Here is a 20183-nt window from a genome sequence, read left to right as displayed (position 1 = left end):
CTTCTTGGGCTAGCAGCATGTTCTCAGCAATGTTCATGTTCCTATTTGGGATAAAGGCAACCTGGGATGGATCTACTATTATCTTAACCAAAATAGGTCTAAGTATGGACATCAAACTATGGCTATCACCCTATAACAAAAATTGTATAGGCTTATAGATTTGAATTGGCCAAACTTGCATATGCAGGCTAAACTTACATTTAAGCCATGCAAGACACTAGGATCAAAACAATAGCCATGATATTGACTTTGTTAATAGCATCGATTTATTACAATCAATAAACTTCGCTGGCCTTTCAATTCACTGGACTCATACTCTTGGTTTTCTTTCAAATTTATCCAATGGATTAACAATATTGTGACCACTTTGAGGTTATATCGGTCTCGATGTTGAAGCCAACTCCATATATATATATAACAGAATTTTACAAATGGATGATTTAGCCATTTAAATGGTTAATAAATGTTTTAACCATGGAGTCATTATAATCTTTGAACAGGACCAACAACTTTGAAAAAAATTTAAGATCATAGGATCCAAATTACCAACATGGATCCTCATTTTCGTAGATAGTGGTACTAATGGAAACTTGACTTTTCAACCATAATTTCTCATATTCTTTATTTTTGAATTAAGAATATCGAGTCTAATGGGTTATTTATGCCCATTGAGTCGTTGACAATTTTTTGCCATTCAAAATTACATTTTTCAAGATTAAAAGTATGGGACAGTTCTTGCCCCCTGAGTTTTAATTCTTGAGTTTGACCATTTGGTGAATTTTCTTGAAGACATTGGCTTATCTCATGAAATTCTTTCCTCAGCCTCGTTCCATGCACATTATTTTGAAATTGTTAAGGTTCTTGTTTTTATTTCAAAATCTACATTTGGGTCAAGATAATCCCACAAAGTTAAACATTCAAGTAGGTTCGATATGACCAATTTTTCATTAATTTGTTTCCACTTGGCCTCTTCTTCTTCAAGTTGATCCAATATGGTCATGTTCTCTTCAATACGGTTTGCATCAAGTGCAACTCTTAAGAATCTCTCCATTTTGTCTCAACTACTACTGTGGTCTCAATTACATTTTTACAAAAATAAATACCATGATGAATTTATTTTCTCTAGCACCCAACTTTGAGTGGGTTCGGTAATTGCCTTAATAAAGAGGAATTTTTTAAAGATGGAGGGATTGCAATACACATGAAAGCAATACCAATAATAAAGTAAATTGGATTTAAAACAAAGGAATTGTGACTAACAACTAAGGAATTACTTGAACTAAATCAAAGAGCACAACTTAATGAAAGCTTACTTGAATCTAATTGAAGATCATTTGAATACAAATGTTGAAGATCACTTGAATACAAATGTTGAAGATCACTAAAATGACTACAAGAAGATTTCTCTCGTACCAATTTTACTAGAAGCATATTATTCTGTATCTAAGAAGGCATGATCTCATGAAGAAGTTCTCTTGTTCTTTTTGATATGTTTGGTCTCCTTTTCTTCATAAAATTGTCTTCTATTATAGAAACTAGTCGCTAACCTGTGCGATGCACAAGAAAATTGAGAAAAATGATCAAGAACTTATTTATTTATTTATAAAATTAATTCCTAATATTCATATACTCCATTCCGGTCTTGCGAAAGCAACAAATTTATAGATCATTGCTCCTCTAGCAAGCACATTTATTTCCCAGTTAAGTTCCCTTTCAAAATAGAACTTCTCATTGTTGGTACACTTTGTGGTTGAAAAAGAGATATGCAAGTGAAATGTTTAGTTCATATTGCAAAGTTACATGCAACTTTTAATTTGTTTTTAAATATTTGACGATTTATCTATTTATTAAGGCCAATAAGTAGCCTAATTTTCAAAATGTTTCCTCTTTCCTTCAGATCCAAAGAACCAAAAAGCCAGACTCCTCCCCTCTTATATTTGCAAAGAACCAAAAAGTACACTTGAATTTGGCCATAATTATTTCAAAGATCAACCAAAGAAACAAATATAGCACTTGAATTTTGCCTCAATTGTTTCAAAGATAAACCAAGTACAATGTCAATGAATTTAATGAAGCCTTGAATTATTGAATTTTTTCAAGTGATTGCACGGTAGGTTGATCTAGCAATAGGTCATAGAGCGATACAATTTTGGCACAGCATGTATTGATGTTCTTCTGCATTATATCAATATCAATTCCTTTCTGACAAATAAAAGAGCATCGCCAACATTAAACATTTCGATAATTACAAATTAACTTGTAGATAATTTCAAAACTCAAATAACTAAAAATCATTATAATGCAACCATTATATATAGGTTTAAAAGCATCCTATCAATCATTCAGACCAATTGCATTATCTAATAGCAGAAAAAATTTATAAAACTTAAGCAATAATAGATCTTGATGATCCTGAAAAACTACCTAAAATGTTAGATCATGATTATCTTGTAATAAGTAGTAATGATGCCAACTCTTGTAACCTGCATTTAGTAGGTAAAATTTTCTGAGTTGTTCTCCATAGTATTTTCAAATTTCATTGCTTCTTCTAGACTGATCTCTGTTCTTGACATCACCCCCTGTTGCAAAAAATATGCTAACCTCACAATAAACCTCCCTTGAGCATTTGTTATCCACATAATCTTATCTGGTGTAATTCTTATTGAGAGGAATTTTAACAATGGCACAAATTGAAGCTACATCAAATAGGTCTTGTAACTTTGCCAAGTCCCACTGTCCTCTCATTACATCAATTAGCAAACTAACCACCAATTGCTGTTGAACCACTAAGCTATCTTAGCAATGTGTTTGAAATTATGACCATGACCCAAAAGTCTTCCCATATTCTAACTTCCTGCCATATATATTAAAAAGACAATTTTACTTATGATCCCAATTAAGCTCTTTTAAGATACACGATGCACAAATTATTAAGAACAAAGGTCGTAACAAATTACTTTAAATTGATGTTTTCTTTGAAAATTTTATGAAATGTGGGATGAAAGTAATTGCTGACCTGCATGTGGTTCGAGGATCATAGAATGGAAATGATCACAGTGGGACAAGAGATGGATTTCAGGAATGGGGAGATTCCAATATAAAGGATATCGTGGCAGTCATAGACTTTATAGCAAAAAGGTTCAATAAACTTAACTTTTATTCTTACTATAAAGTACCATATCTTTGATTAACTGCTAATGTTTTTTTTTCTTCGATAAAATGGTTTGAGAATGCTATCTAAGAGTGACAGACCACATATGCAATATAGACCACTCCAATAAGAGCAACTGATGAATTTTGAATGTTCCCTACATCCTAAATTAGACCTTGTTTTTGCGTAGGTAAGCCAACAATCCAAGTCTTGCAGCAATTGAGTTAATGAACAAACCTCATGCACCAGGAGTCACTCCAGACAACCTAAAAAACTATTATAAATCCGGGTATGATGTTGTGAGAAAGTATACACCAAGTGCTTATGTGATCCTTTCAAACCAGTTGGGGAATGCTGATCCAAAGGAGCAACTCTCATTTGCTGGAAACTTCAATCATGTAGTCATTGACATGCATTACTACAATCTCTATTCGGATGAGTTTAGCAACATGAATATACAATCTTATGCACTAAAAACCGTGACAACTTCCAATGGCCCCCTTAGTTTTGTAAACCAATCTTATGCAGCAGTGGCAGCCATTGCTGTTGTCTGGTATAAATCTTTTCTATTTGGATAGAACCTAAGACCAAGACCACTTTTAAATTAGACCCAAATTCATTGAACCCAAAATTCATTCTCAATGATAAATTTCAAATTTGCAGAGAATATCCCAAACTCTAATCTCAATGCACAAACCCACCATGAAATAAATCATTAAAAAAAGAAACCTTCTTCTCAAAATCCCTTAAACTTTCAAATACATAATCTCAAAGACCATTGTGATTCAATTCATCTCCTTTCTACTATATAAACCTATCCTATTTGCAAAACCTGAAATTGTCTTCAAAAGTTTAAATACAAAACGTTAAGACCAAGTCCAAGTTCAATACCAATCCCACCACCAATAGTCTACTAAATCAGTAAAAATATCTAACATATGACCTCATATTCACAAATCCACCTCTAAATCAAACCCAAACCCACAATTCAAAAGAAACCAATACCAAACTCTAATCTCAATGCACAAACCCACCACAAAATGAATCATAAAAAATTTAAATCCAAAGATCAATTTCCCCTAAAAGTTCAAATACACAAACTCAAAGTCTATTGTGGTTCCATCTTGGTTCAAATTAGAACCTATAAATTCAAAATGGAAACCAAAATGAATTAGCATTTAAAATTCCTTATGAATTTCAAATTTATATCCAGAAGAGAAACTGTACCCTAAAATCAAGTTTCTAAGAGGTAGCCACATGAACCCGGATAAGAATTCACAAAATTAAATCCTAGACCTTTTCATTTTGAACACCAAAACTTTTTTTTTTTGGATGAATGAACACAAACACTCACGTGCAAATACACATACACTAAAAAAGATCTAATATTTTATGTTTTGGGGTGTATTGTTTTTTGTGTTTGCTTCCCCCATTTGACACATACATAGGACAGCCATTTGATGAGCTTTTGTCTCATTAACTAAAAGGTGACAGATTTAAATCTGTGAACAAAACAAAGGCAATGTGATTGTCACAAATTGTCACACCTTGAGCTTTAGTCAACTTTGCTTAGCTACATGATTGTCACACTATCTCTGGGTTTTCCCAACCTAGAAAATGCCCAAAAGAACTCCGATTAAACATACCCAAAAAAGCAGTGATCCAATTAAATAACCTAGCAATAACAAATTCAACACCCTAACAACCATCCACACCATAGCAAGAAATAGGCAGAAACAAACATAGAAAGGAAAAAAAAAAAAAAAAACCATCAAGCAAAAGAATAGAGTACAAAAGAAATTGGGATGTAGGAAGACCTCAATTGAACCACCCAGCTTACATCAGTATTTATATAGATGTGAGGAGAGGAAGGAAGACAGAGAGGCCACTGTTAGAAGCCAAAACAGAAGCTGAAACTGTAGAACAAGAAGATGAAACCATGAGTGAAACAGTAGAATAGAAGTTGAAACTGTGAGAATCAAAAGATGGGGAAGGGGAAGGAACTAAACCTGAAACGATGAAACAAAACGTGGGAGACAGGAATTTTAATTCGTGTAACAGAAGGGAATAACATAAGTTGTAACCATGAAAGCAATCATGTTTGATAAAGGGAGTTAGTTGAAAAGGCTTTGGGTGTGGGCTTGGGCTTTATAGTGGATTTATATGTATAAGAAGTGGACTTTAAGGTAGAGATAGGGCTGAAAATAATTTTAGTTTTATTAGTATTTTAAAATTGGGAAAACTATTTTAAAATTGAATTAAAAATTTAGAAAATAGGATGGGAATGACATAGCTGTGGCTCAATGTGAGCGTAATAACATTAAATGCTACGATTCAGCTTTTAGTAATATATAGATGGATGGTAGTTATTTTCAGCTGATAACGACCCCCATAAAGTAAGGAAGTTGGAAATTATTTCCCTCAATTAACTACCCTATCTTTCATGTAATGCCAAATGGTCTTTGACAAGTGTTTCAAAGCTTCTTAAGTGATGGAAAAATGTCTTCCACATGGTATTTCCCACTAAGATATTCTTGTCATGGTTACCAAATTTATACATGTTGTCATTAAAATTACTAGATGAAGTGTTGCGTGATACGCGGATATTTTACGATTTTATTTGAAATTATTTTTATGTATATTAAGATGTACATATAATATTTATGTTTGTCCACAATATTGATGATTACTTTGAAACTTAATTTTCTTAATTCATATTTTATATATATATATATATATATATTTATTTATTTATAAACAATTGCATAACACTATATGAGTTTAACATATTATAATATTTATTGTTAAAAGTGGACTTTATTTTTTAAATTGATTAAATAATTCTGTAGTCGTCTATAAATAAAAATTTAAAGCATAAATAATTTTATATCCTATAATTACATAAATTTAAGCAACCTCTCAAAAACTTCCTTAACTACTTTATTCTCACAACCAAATATAGAGACCCCAATAATAAAAATTGGCTAAAAATACATCCATTTATCAAAATTTAATTGCCTTTAGTTAGGCTTCCATATTCTTAAAAAAATGGAAAACACTTTGAAATTATCATCAATTTTTATTTTTATTATTATGGCTCATATTGCACAAAATAGCAGTAAAACAACCTACAAAGAAACTTACAAATTATGAGTTCTAAAAAAAAAAGCTAATTTCATAAATAATCAATGAGAAGGTTTCTTTTTCTTTCTCTTGAGTTCTAAAACAAAATACATTTATGACTTTCCCAAACCAAAATCCCAAAAACCCAAAGACTCAAAGCGAATCACAACTTTTACAAAATCCACAACGTTCAATTTGAACATCAAAACCATAAACTACCATCATTGATTAATAAAAAATGCAAGCCCCTTCCTTGGTCATTACCTTCTCATACGTGTTAGGATCAAATGGTACGACAATATTGGAGTTATGTAGGTGTCGTTGAAAAGTTGAAGGTAAATGACATCATTTTTGGTTTGGGTATATTTGTGATGAAATGACATGAAAGGTTGCGGGCATGTGAATATAAGAGCATCCACATTGGTTGAGCTATTTTTTTAGCTATTTGGCACCACAAAAAGCTACTATATCTATTTTACCTTCTCACATTACAAAACGTCCAACATCAGTGGTTTTATTTTAGCTTTTAACACAATAAAATAATAATATAAACACTACAATAAAATGCAAAGAGTTTTGTGTGTGTGTGTGTGAGAGTAAAAGTCTTGAAACATTAAACCAAATGAAAAAATAGTAATCTTGAAGCATTGAGCCAAAGGAAATAAAGAGTAGTTCTCAAAAAGAAAAAAAGAAAAAATAAATAAAGAGTCTCAATTTTTAAATTGTTTTTATCTCTGATGTGGTAAGAGTATTTCAATTCTTTTCAAAGAGTGTGTCACTTGGTAGAAAATTTTGCACGGTAAAGTTTCCAAGGACATACAGTAGAAAATTCTCCAAAAAAATCAATCCAACAATCTAACTATACATGTAAAATCGTAATGCAACTATGTTCTCTACAATGTAAGATTAATTTGTGTGTATTATACAAGAAGATGAAATATATCATGCTAAAATTGACCTCATCGACTCATCCTCAAGAAGTGTAGTGAATCTTTTTTTTTTTTTTTTTAGAGTTTCAACCTATGACGTTCACTTCTGTGATTTTTGTTTTTTATCATCAGACTAAGACACCAATCGGTTTTTAGTGTAGACTGAGATTGAACCCTAGATCTCTTATTCAACTATAAAAATTTTTACCAGTTGAACTAATTGGAACTCACATATGTACTGAATCTAGTATGGTTGAATCAATTGTTTAAAATTAAAGAATACAAGAAAGAATATACATTAAATAATTAATGGCTAATATTTTGGATAATTTAATAATATTAAACAATTAGTTTAAGAATGAATATTTTATCAGAAACATTAAATTAATTATATTTAGTCCAACTTTTTTAGTTATCAAAATTACAAAACTTTATTTTGCTCTTGCAAATGCTTTATGTATATAAAAAAATCAATATGTTTCACTTTAACAATTAGCCAACAATAATGTTTTAATATAAAAAAGAAATAAATGTATAAACATATTGTTATACATATGTTAAATGCTATAAAGCTGGTATAGGTTCCTTGGAATATTTTGACAACTTCTACAAACTGCCGATATAGGGTTACAAAATTGCTAGATCTTGAACTAGTGGTTTTAAAATCGCCGGTGTAGCTCAGCTGGGTCTATCGTCTCACCTCTTTGCCAATGGTTGAAACCGCCAGCATTAAAAGCGTTGGGATATCCTAAACAGGTCTATACCAACTCTTTCTAGATCTAGTATATGTTGATAATTTGTAGTGTGATTGTGTATAAGTGATACGATTATTTGCTTTTGTGGGATTTCTAACTCGAGAAGTTGAAGGATTTTTGTTTAAAGCAACAAGAGGATATTAATGCATTGAAGAGAAATATTTCAAGGACTTTCAAAGAAGCAGGACTTAGAATTAAAAAAAAGAAAAAAAAAAAAAAGAATACCATCAGTTGTTTCACTGCTATGTATAGTTTTTAATGTATTGCACAAAATCTTGCTAAAGTAGGACGATAACACTTTCATAACTAGTCATTCAATTTTTTGGTGCTTGAAATTAATATGTCTCTGATTAACTATTGAGTTGTATAAACTAGAGTAATCAATGGAAATTAAGAGTAATAATTGTTTCACTTGTTTATAAGGGTATTATCCTCAAATTTTTAGAGTAATAGGTGTTCCACTTGTTTCATTGAATTTTGCTTCCTTAAAAGTCCTTAAAACATAGAATTTTTAACATTTGAGAATAGTATCACAGTCTTGTATGCCTTAAAATCTTCCATTTGCTTTAAATACAAATCTTTCAACTTCTCAACCAGTAAATATTACAAAACAAACAATCATATCACATCTACACAATCTAACCATGTGTTAGATCCCTTTTGCCTTATAACAATATGTATAAAAATGTGTGTGTGTGTGTGTGTGTTATTTTAAATGCAATTTTGATTCATTCAAAAAAGGTCAAATTAAATATACTTGTGAGTAGTGAGAAATCGACTATTTTAAATAGTTGGAAATATTTATGAAATCAAGTATTATGAAAATATGTTTATAGATTTATTTTTTCTATACTTATGATAAATAAACATTTTAGAGGGGTGTTACAAATAAAAAGTCTAACTGTCTTTTTATAAATCTTTTCTTTTTGTTTTCTTAAATTTAAGTTTTTTTTTTTTTTTTTGTATTTTAAATAATTTAAGCCTCATTAAATATGAGATCACCAAGTAAAATCTCATTTTAATAGAACATAAATGTAATTTTATTTTTCAAAAGAAAGAAGAAAAAAAAGTGCTATAAGTGCAAATTTGCTAGCACACATTCATTTCTCTTTTTCTCTCATTATTTTTCATTTTTAAATTTCAAATGAAATCATATAGTTTTAGGTGTAATGAATTAAACTTTCTTATTTCAAAAGTAATAAATCAAACCCCAATTTTTTAAAAATAATAAATTAAACCTCAAGCTTTCAAAAGTAATTCAAAATCTCATTCATTGTAACTCCCCCTAGAGAGGCTCCGCTTGGCAACTTCTTCAATCTTTTCTCTCTTTTTTGTAGGTGTTTGGAATTCAGAGTTCAGATTGGCTATCCAAAAATCTTGCATCAACAATTGGCATCAAAAGTGGGAACGATGTTTCATAAACAAATGTTGCACATAAAATCCAAACACACCCCATAAGATACCTTAACTCTATCCTCTACTATGCCCATGCCTATCTCTCTTTCCATTCCTTAGAGACTTATGTCTCTTTTTGCTAATGTGGTGAGTGGTTATTGGTAAGTAAAAAAGTGATGTTAATAGTGAGCCTAGATAAAAATTAATAAACATTTGCCCCATCAAGAATTTGTACAAATGTTTGTGGCTTTAACATTACTCAACACAAAATACTTATGAAAGTCTCATCCATTTAGAATGAAAATAACCATGTCCACATCTACGGATTTGAACAATGATTATAAGCTCTTTTTACAGTGACTATCCTTAAGGACAAATGAGATAGTTCCCATCATAGAAGGCTTATGTCAAGGAAAATAGAGGAGAGGTAAAATCACCAAAGGAGAACAAAAATGGAAAATAATGGGAAAAAGGTGCAACTTTGGTTAAGATTCTTTTTTTTTTGAAAATTCTCAAAGGACAACTTGTGATTACTAATTACAATTAAGGCCAATGGACCAGCTGAATTAGACAAGCCTTGAGGCGTGGGTAACATCTTAATAGAGAAAAAGGCCTCAATAGTGGGCCTTAGTAGTCATGGGCCTTCAAAAGCCCACCATGCAAACCCAAGCCATTCCAACCCTAAATGTAGTTAGAAGGGTAGTTAAAAGCTTACTGTGCAAACCCAAGCTCCCTAAACCTATCTTGCAGCTTGCCTACAAAATAGGCAATGGTTAACTCTCATATTTAACTCCAGTTGATTTTCAAACTAAGCATTACTCCACGTTTTCACTCTTCTTCTTTTTTTTTTTTTTTTTTTTTTTTTTCCTTTATCAAGACTTAACTCCTTTTTTTGCATTAAAAAAAAAAAAAAAGACTTAACATTTTTTTTTTTTGAATACCCAGTTTCCCTTGCTCCTTGATCTCATCTCACGTTTGATTTTTTTTTTCCCCCTCAAATCTCTTTGTTTGGATTTTGAAGAAGAAAAATATACTAAAAATTAGAGATAAAACTTAAGGATAACATGCTAAATATAATCTCTAACTCCCATGTAAAACACTGCCTACAAAATAGGATAACTGTCACATTAGTTACTCAACTTCTACAATTTATTTCTTCCTCAATTCCTCTCAATTTTATGTTCTTTTTCTCTACACTATCATCATCATCTTTTCTAAATTCAAAATCTAAAACAAAAGTGCAGTTCTAATTGTTTCAGTTCAACAAGTATGTCAATGTACATTGCTTTTTTCTATTTTGTTTTTATAAAGAAATCAACAACCTTTTAATTATTTGGACTTTGTGTCTTCTTCATTTCTTTATTTTCTTATGATTATCTTTTTTTTAATATGCGTTTGTGGGTTAAAGCTTACTCATTACTTTTCTTTGATTACTATTACAATAGAACACAGATTAAATTTAGAACACAAACTATGCAGTTTGGTTAAGCATCAAACTGTGTAAAAGAAACATCAAAAAAAAAAAAAAAATTGCCCAAAAAAGTACTAATTCCAAATTATAATTGTTGCAAATTATTAAACCTTTACCCAAAAAAATAGATGAGTCTTCAAGCACACACTTATCTAAGAAGGCATGATCTCATGAAGATGTTCTCTTTGTTCTTTTTGATGTGCTTGGTCTCCTTTTCTTCATACAATTGTCATCTATTATAGCAATGGATGGTAGTTATTTTCAGCCTATAGTGATCCCATGAAGCAAGGAGGTGGGTAGTTATTTCTCACAATTAACTACCCTATCTTTCATGTAATGCCGAGTGGTTTCCACTAACTATATCCTTGACAAGTGTCTCAAATCTTCTTAAGTGATGGACATCTATGAAATATCTTCCACATGGCATTTCCCAATAAGACACTTGTCATGGTTACCAAATTTACAAATGTCATGGTACCTTTTCCAAGGACACACATTAGAAAAATCAGTCCAACAATCTAACTATACATGTAGAATCATAATGCAACTATGTTCTTTACAATATAAGATTAATTTGTGTGTTTTACAAGAAGATGAAATATATCACGCTAAAATTGACCTCATCAGCTCATCCTCAAGAAGTGGTGTGAATCTAGTATGGATGAATCAATTGTTTAAAATTTAAGAATACAAGAAAGAATATGTATTAAATAATTAATAGCGAATATTTTGGATAATTTAGTAATATTAAACAATTAGTTTGAGAATGAATCTTTTATTAGAGACATTATTTTTAACCCAATATTTTTAGTTATCAAAATCACAAACCTTTATTTTACTTTTGCAACCACATTATGTATTTAAAAAATCAATATGTTTACATTTTAACAATTAGCCAATATTAATGTATTAATATAACAAAAACAAATGTACAAATATATATTATTCATATTGTTATATGACAAAAAGTTCCTAACAATATGGGTTTGATAGTGTACAAGTGACATGATTAGTTGCTTTTGTAGAATTTCAAGCTTGAGAATTTTTGTTTGAAGCAACAAGGAGATATCAAGGCATTGAAGAGTGAAATTTCAAGTACTTTTAAAGAAGCAGGACTCATAGTTGAAACAAGGTTACTTCTCTCGCAGGTTAACTACAATGTCTTGCATGAAATCTTACTAAGGTAGGATGTTAACACTCTCATAGATATTCATTCATTCACAAACTAATTGTTTGGTGTTCGACATTAATTTGATGTCTCTAATAAACTATTGAGTTGTATAAACTAGAGTAATCAATGGAAATTTAGAGTTCCTATATATATGATTTACTAAATTTCATGATTGTTTTGACATATACTTAGCTTTAATTGAGAATATACATGAACTGTCACTGCCATACTGGTTTTCACGTGTTTGAGAAATAGGTTAATATTTTGCTTTGAAGGTTTACCTTTTTAAATTTAACAGAGGCATGCCAAATCTTATTAAAAATGTATATACTAAAAGAAACTCTAATTTTATTTTATTACTCTAGTTTCTACAATCCAATATTTGATAGAGACATCAAATTAATGTCAAACGCCAAATTAATATTTATATGGGTGTAGTCTTCAAAAAAAAAATTATAAGGGTATTATTGTCCTACCTTAGCGAGATTCTCTACAAGGCAATGTAATTAACCTACAAGAGAATCAACCTGCTTTTGGAAAGTAATAATTAGTTGTTTCACTTGTTTCAACTCTGAATTTTTCTTCCTTAAAAGTCCTTAAAATAGAGAATTCTTAACATTTGGGAATATTGCTCTTAAATGCCTTAATGTCTTCCATTTGCTTAAAATACAAATGCTTAAACTTCTTAACCTGCAATATCACAAAAACAAGCAATCACATCACATCAACACAATCTAACCATGTGTTAGATCCTTTTTTGTCTTATAAAAATATGTATATTTGCTATTTTAAATCTTTGCAATTTTGATTCATTAAAAAAGAGGTCAAATTAAATGTATTTGTGAGAAATCAAGTATTTAAAATATCATGAAATATTTATGAAATCAAGTATTATGAAAAATGTTTATACATTTATTTTGCCATATTTATGATAAATAAACATTTTAGAGAGGTGTTACAAATAAAGGTCTAGTTGTCTTTTTTATGAATATTTTCTCTTTGTTTTCTTAAATTTAAGGGTTTTTTTTTTTTTTTTTTTTGTATTTTAAAATTTTTTAACCTCATAAATATGAGATCACCAAGTCAAAATTTAAAAAAAAAAAAAATTGTACGAGATAGAAATTCTACTTTAACTTAACATAAGTGTATATGTGCGTGAAACTCATTTCTAGGTATTTAAACTCCGGCCCTTACCCTCACACTCTACAAACACTTATTCTTGTGTAGTGATCATCGTATTAAGGGTACGCGATGGTAAATCATAAATGTAATTTTCTTTTCAAAAGAAAGAAGAAAAAAAGTTCTATAAGTACAAATTTGCTAGCACACATTTCTCTCTCTCTCTCTCTCTCTCTCTCTCATATAGAGAAAAATTTCAAATGAAATCTTATAGTTTTTGGTCTAATGACTTATTGTTTCAACAGTAGCAAATTAAACCCTAAATGTTAAAAAATAAAAAAATTAAACCCCAAGTTTTCAAAAGTAATTCAAAACCTCACTCATTGTAACTCACCATAAAGGCTCACCCTTGAAACTTCTTCGATATTTTCTCTCTTTTTTGTAGGTGTTTGGACTTCTGAATTTAGATTGGCTATGCAAAATTCTTACATCAACAATTGGCATCATAGGTGGGATTGGGACTGATGTTTCATAAACAAATGTTGCACAACAAATCCTAACCCTACCCCATAAGATACCTCGACTCTATCCTATATTATGCCCATGCCTATCCCTTCTTCCATTTTTGAGAGTCCCACGTTTGTTTCTGCTAATGCGATGAATGGTTATTAGTAAGTAAAAAAATGATGTAGATAGTGGGCAAATATGAGAATCAATGAACATTTGCCCCATCTAAGGGTCATTAATGGATTGAGTTGGGCTGGCCCGACCCATTTTTACTTGGCCCGTGGGTATAATGGGTTGGGCATAGTGGGTTGTAGACCAATTCATGAGCTAGGTCAAGTTATGCTAAAAGAGAAAACCAACCCACAACTCTGCCCATAGGCAATGCCCATTTTGTCTTTAGCAGGTAGGATTTAATAGGCTACCCATGAACTTGTGTTAGCATATTATTTTTTTTATATTTTATAAGAAACAAATCAACTTTTATAAGAAAATAATTCATCTATTTTTTAAGGAAGTAATTAAAGAATTTAAAACTTATTTAAATTTTTTTACTCAAGTGCCCATGGGCATAAAAACTAGTCCACAACCTGACCCATTGGACTAATGGGCTACCCATAGGCCTCAACAGCAACAACCCAAGCCACCTATTAGTTTGATGGGCCGTTGGGCTACTAAGTCGGGCCATGGGCAATGAGCTATGTGATTTGTAAAAATGCTTTCGACTGTAACATTACTCAATCCAAAATACTTATGAGAGGCCCGTCCATTTAGAATGAAAATACCATGTCCACTTCTATTGATTTGAACAACGATTACAGGCTTTCTTTGCCGTAATTGTCCTCGAGGACAAATGAGATAATTCCCATTGTAGAAGCCTTACGGCAGAGTGTCCTACTCCCTGTTCAGGACTGGCCACGAAACAGCAAGTTTGAGTTTTAGATGATTTTGATCTGATCCTATAACCTAGAAGGAAAAAATAGAGTAGAGGTAAAATCACCAAAGGAGAACAAGAAAGGAAAATAATAGGAAAAAAGATACAACTTTGGTTAAGATTCATTTTTTGAAAATTCTCAAAGGGCTCTACACAGGCAAGGCAACTTGTGATTAATAATTATAACAAGGGCACCACCAAATGTGTGTGAAATAGTATATATAGATATTTAAAATAAACAGTAATACTTATTAGATCATGCATGAAAATAGTAATACTAGTGTGTGTTTTGTCCTTGAGCAGCCTCGTGGACAAACCAAACTTCAACTATGCTCTAAACTCTACTGCTTTCTTGGGCTTGTTATTAAACATAAAGGCTACAGTTGTTTTGATCCTATTTCCAAGCACCTTAGGATATCTTGTCATATATCTCATGTTGTTTTTTAGGAATACAAAATGTTTATAGCCTTTTCAATTTCCGCATCCCTTCTTCTCTCTCTCTCTCTCTCTCTCTCTCTCATATCCCTTCTTTTCATGGTTTCTGATAAGAATCAAATGATTCTTATGTCATTGAAGTAGTTCTAAGAGGGAACTAGGCCTCCTTGGAAGAGAGAAGTAAGAATAGAGGGTAGAGCTAAGAGAATGAAGAGAAAGAGAGCAATGTGCTTAACATTTCTGAGATGATTCTTTACAATTAGCTATAGCTTCTTATAGTACAATTCCCTCCCAAATCTGTTACAACAATATCAACTGCTAAGTGCTAACTAATCCTAACTAACAAATGCCAACTCAGCAGCCAAGGCTAACTGCTAATGCAACTAACTTCCATTGCTTATCACTTCAGCAAGCACAGCTCATATCATTCCACAGCTCCTATCAATTTCACCCTAATCTACTTTTGCCTGTGACCACTCCAACCACCACACCCTCACATGCTTTAGCTGAGTCTCGCACTCTAGCCCATATATACATATGATCCTATTCCGGTTGAGACATAATTATTTGTCCCTTCTAAGGATAGTAGCCCAGCTGATGATATTGACCTCACACCACCTTTTAATTTTCGCCTCTCAACTAGGATAAGAGCACTACAATCTCATCTTCATGATTATCACTATTATCATATTTTGTTTACCTTGCATGAACCTTGCACCTTCTATGAGGCTACCTCTAACCTTTTATGGTAGCCAGCAACGTAAGAGTAATTGGATGGACTCATGCACTTTCCAAGATAAATACATGGGATTTGGTTGATCTATCTCCAGTGGAGTTTACTGTTGGGTGTAAAATGGGATTGTAAGATCAAGTCTCACTAGATGCTTTTGTTAAGAGATACATGGAACGTCTTGTGACTAAAGGATTCAAACAAAAATATAAGATTAATTATAAGGAGATCTTTGCTCCTATTGCCCGTCTTTCCTCTATGAACGCATTTATTATAGTATTGTACACTTTGTCAAATTAATGTCAAAAATGTCTTTCTCAATGATGGTCTGAGTGAAGAGGACTAAGGGTGCGTTTGGATACAGCTGAAAACTGAAAACTGAAACTGAAAACTGAAAAACACTGTAGCGAAATAATTTTTAAATGTGTGAATAGTATCGTGGGACCCATTTTTAATGAAAAAGTTGCTGAAAAGTGAAATTTGTGGGTCCGTGAACAATACACGATGTGCTGTGATTGGTCCAAAAAATTTTGAAAAGTCAAAGTTTGCGGCTACTGTTCATTGAACAGTGCATGAACAGTAGCCGCAACACCCAAAACGCGTGAAAAAAAAAAAAAAAAAAAAAGCAAAATGGAAAAACGCAAACGCATGATTGGGCAGAAAACGCCCAATCCAAACGCACTCTAAATATAGCATCCTCCTATCCTCCCTCATCTGTCTCATAAGTTTTGTTATATTCATTGAGCATTATATGGACTTAAACCGGCATTTCAAGCTTGGTTTTCTAAGTTGGGTCTAGTTAACCAGTGCCCTTAAGACATTTGTTAATAGATCATTTTACGTAAGTGTTTATACCGCTCTCATGGGAAATATAAAAAGCTGTAAAAAAAAAATCTGTTAACTTTTCCCTACTAAGTTTAGCTCCATAGTTTCTCACCTTGGGAATAATGCCAGTTCCTATAATTTTGCCCTTTATACTATTCCTCTCCTCCTATATGTTGACAAAATGATCATCATTGGGGATGTCTCAGATGGCCTCCATGATCTCAAGCAATTTCCTATTCAACATTGCAAGATGAATGCTCTTGGTATGCTTAGTTATTTTATTGGGTATCTTATTTTTCTTTAGCTAGTTACTATGTCTAACAGGCCAACGTATTCTAGTGCTCATCTCACTCTCGAGGATAGTGAGTCCTTGATGCCAACCTCTTTAGACAGTTAGTTAGGAGCCTTGTCTGCTTAATTATCACCTGCCCTGATCATATGTTGTTCATCAAGTGAGTCAGTTCATGGCAACTTAGTGATCCACTTACTTTGCAACATTTCTTCGCATTTTTCGTTATTTTAAAGGCACCTTGTATCATGGCTTCCACTTCTTTTTACAAGCATCCCTTTTGCTTCGGGTTTACACTGATGTTGACAAGACAGAAGGTATTTCATATGTTTTTAATTGAGAAATTCAGTTCATGGCAACTTTGTGAATCACTTACTTTGCAGCATTTTTTCTCATTCTTTGCTATATCAAAGGCACCTTATACCATGGGCTCCACTTCTCTCATGATTATCCCTACTGCTTCAGGCCTACACTGATGTCAATTGAACCAAAGACACTACTGATCGCCACTTCACCACAGGTCTCTGCTTCTTACTTGGTGATTCCCTCATTTCACGATGCAACAATAGACAAACTGTAGTTGCTCATTCTAGCATAGAGGTTAAGTATTGAGCCTTGATTGAAACCACTTCTGAGCTTCTTTGGTTGCAATGATTGTTTCAAGATATGGACTCTCTCCTCTCCCATACCTATCTATTTTGATAATCTCAGCCCTAATTCAAAATTTCAAATTGCAAATAATAATGTGTTTCATGAGCAGACTAAACATAACTAGATTGGATACCATTTTTCCTGTCATCATCTTCTTCAGGGTACTTTGATCTTTTACTAAGTCTCATCCACCAGGGTACTTTTGTTATTCTTAGGTCCACGCCCAGTTACACACATTGTACTAGCTGTATTATTATGATTGTACTTCTATACTTGTGTAATTATAATTCTAGAATTTGCCAGCACAAGGTTTTAAGGCACTCGTATTAAATAATTGGCATTTGACTTCTTGTCAACTTGTATACTACTAGCATCAATATGATTAGCAACAAACAACAATGCTATTGTGAGGTGCCTTGGGCATCGTGTCTTTTGTTGTATTATATAGTGCAGCTTATGCTGCACAACTTGCAGTGTATATATTTGGGACTGAAGGATTAGTGTATGGCAATATTGGAGGCATATTAGTTTATCAAAAAAGCGTGAATGAAATGCCTTTTAGATGGGATGGAATAAATGGTTCATATTAATAAATTATGGCGCAAAGAACCTATTAGCTTAACTAAACAGTCCATAAAATGATCCGCTTTGAATTGGTCATGGAAACCATCCAACGGGTTAGTCTTTCTGTCTGATTTAATGTCTTCTCAGTGGCGAAAAATCGCAACTACTAAGTTTTTTTTTTTTTTTTGAGAAAGAATCGCAACTACTAAGTTGAAATAGTCAAAATACTCCAAAATAATTATTTAATTAATTAAGTGGGCCAAAGACTTTTGGGTCCATGACACCATTTTTCTATCTTATCTTGTGTTCTGTTAGCAAATGAAAGTCAAGTCCACTCTCATCATCTTCATCCATCGACTGTGTTAACATTGAGCTTGCAAAAGAAAGCTTTTGAGATGAACAGCGATCATATTATGCTGAACGAGAATCTGATTGAGAAGAATCATGATATCCAAAACCAGAAGCTGGGGGTCTTTGATATTCTCAAAGAAGCTCTAATAATCACTTTCAAGAACTTCAACTTCATCATCATCATCTTGCTGACTTCACTCCCTCTTTTTGGCTTCATGGTTTACTATGAAAGTTTCCTTCAAGGGACTCTGGTTGAAACCTATGATATCCTAAAGCAAAGTCCTGGTTACTCAGGTTGGCCTGTACCTAACTTCATATACAACAAGATGACTAAACATGTTTTTTATGAATTGCTTCAACTTGGTTTCCTTTATCTGGTGCCACTTCATCTCCTTGAGCTTTGCACTGTGATTGTGACTGTTGATTTGTCATCAAAGATACATGCACAAGAGATACCAATGACTCTCAAGGAGATGATACATAAACCCATTTGTGGAGTAAGATTGAGAGGCACTTTTATCACATCCATATATGTTCTCTACATATCAACTTGTACTTTACTTGGATTGATATGGTTAGTCACATATTATTTTATTTTGGAAAATTCTATTATTGAAGTGTTCTTTGCAGGGTTTTATGGGGCTGTTTTTCTAGTACTACTAGAAAAATACTTAGAATGGAGTGCTATGTGGAATATGAGTATTGTTATTTCAGTGTGGGAGGGGATATATGGGGGTGAAGCATTGGCTCTTTCTGCTTATTTTTGTAAAGGTAGTAAGGGGCGTGGAGTGCTTTTAATGTTTGTTTTCTTTGTTTGGGGACTGGGTTTAAGGTTGCCATGCCTCTTATTTGGATGCTATCTAGGAGGAATAGGAATTGTTGCACAAATTAGCTTGTTCTGCTTGGGGAATGTGCTGAAATGGGTAGTCTGCATGGTATATTTCTATGATTGCAAGAAGCGAACTTTAGAGAAGAAATTTGGTGAGGAAGTAGAACGAGATGCTGAACTTGCTGCATAACTGGGAAATGGTTTTTTGCATTTACAATGTAAGGAGTCAATTTTGCAACTATGAATGTATTATGATAAGCTTTTGCGTTCTTAATTTATGTATTTCTAATATCACTCCCGTTCCTCAGAAAATTTTATGTAGATCCAGTTAATGTCAATGGAAAAAATACTCTCTGCTGTTGTTTATCTTGCCTTTGTGGCATGAGACATGTTACTCTTATGGTATATGCAACTCCCTTTGTTGGGAATATAAGAGAATTGATTAAAGCTTTGAATAAAAGGTACTTTGTGTACACTGTACAACAAATAAAACTTCACTTTTGTAAATTTCCCCTGGTGTTTTAAGTGCATGAGTGAAAGCCACGGTTTTCTGAGATTGTCAATCCAATACAATGAGTTACAAGTTTTTGAAGTCACGGTCAACCAAACCGGTGGTTCCAATGCCAATTGTGTTTAAAGTGTTCTTGCTGCACTATAACCATCAATCATGTTGATTCCTTTTAAAAAGAATCCTCCCATTTAACTTTACTGGAAGTGGAAATCATGAAGCAGGAGACCAAGCATATTTTGACAAAGCAGAATCTTTAATTCTTTATTAAACTCCAAGAAGCTTTGAAATTCACATTTAAAAAAAAAAAAAAAAAAATCCAAGTTCATCATCTTCACGTTTGTCACCTCACACCTCTGTTCTTCTTTGTTCACTTCTATATTTGTTTTCAGAAAACTCTGGTTGAAACCTCACAGATCCTCAAACAATCCTCTAGTAGTCTCAACTAT

The 20183-nt window shown here is 32.3% G+C and overlaps 1 protein-coding gene across 1 annotated transcript; it reads left to right on the top strand.

Annotated features, from left to right (window-relative positions):
• The first annotated feature begins 18326 nt into the window (after nucleotides 1-18326).
• LOC115981662 lies at nucleotides 18327-19613 on the top strand. Its single transcript, XM_031103950.1, has one exon. It carries the CDS (start codon nucleotides 18442-18444, stop codon nucleotides 19414-19416), a length of 975 nt encoding a protein of 324 aa, XP_030959810.1. The 5' UTR covers nucleotides 18327-18441; the 3' UTR covers nucleotides 19417-19613.
• Nucleotides 19614-20183: the final 570 nt, after the last annotated feature.

This window comes from Quercus lobata, chromosome 3 (assembly GCF_001633185.2).
Source record: "Quercus lobata isolate SW786 chromosome 3, ValleyOak3.0 Primary Assembly, whole genome shotgun sequence".
Classification (NCBI taxonomy): domain Eukaryota; kingdom Viridiplantae; phylum Streptophyta; class Magnoliopsida; order Fagales; family Fagaceae; genus Quercus; species Quercus lobata.
This window is presented reverse-complemented; position numbering and strand designations above follow the sequence as displayed.

Bases quoted from the DNA above. Each gene is read 5' to 3' on its own strand.
- LOC115981662 (XM_031103950.1), top strand. From the start codon at position 18,442: ATGAACAGCGATCATATTATGCTGAACGAGAATCTGATTGAGAAGAAT.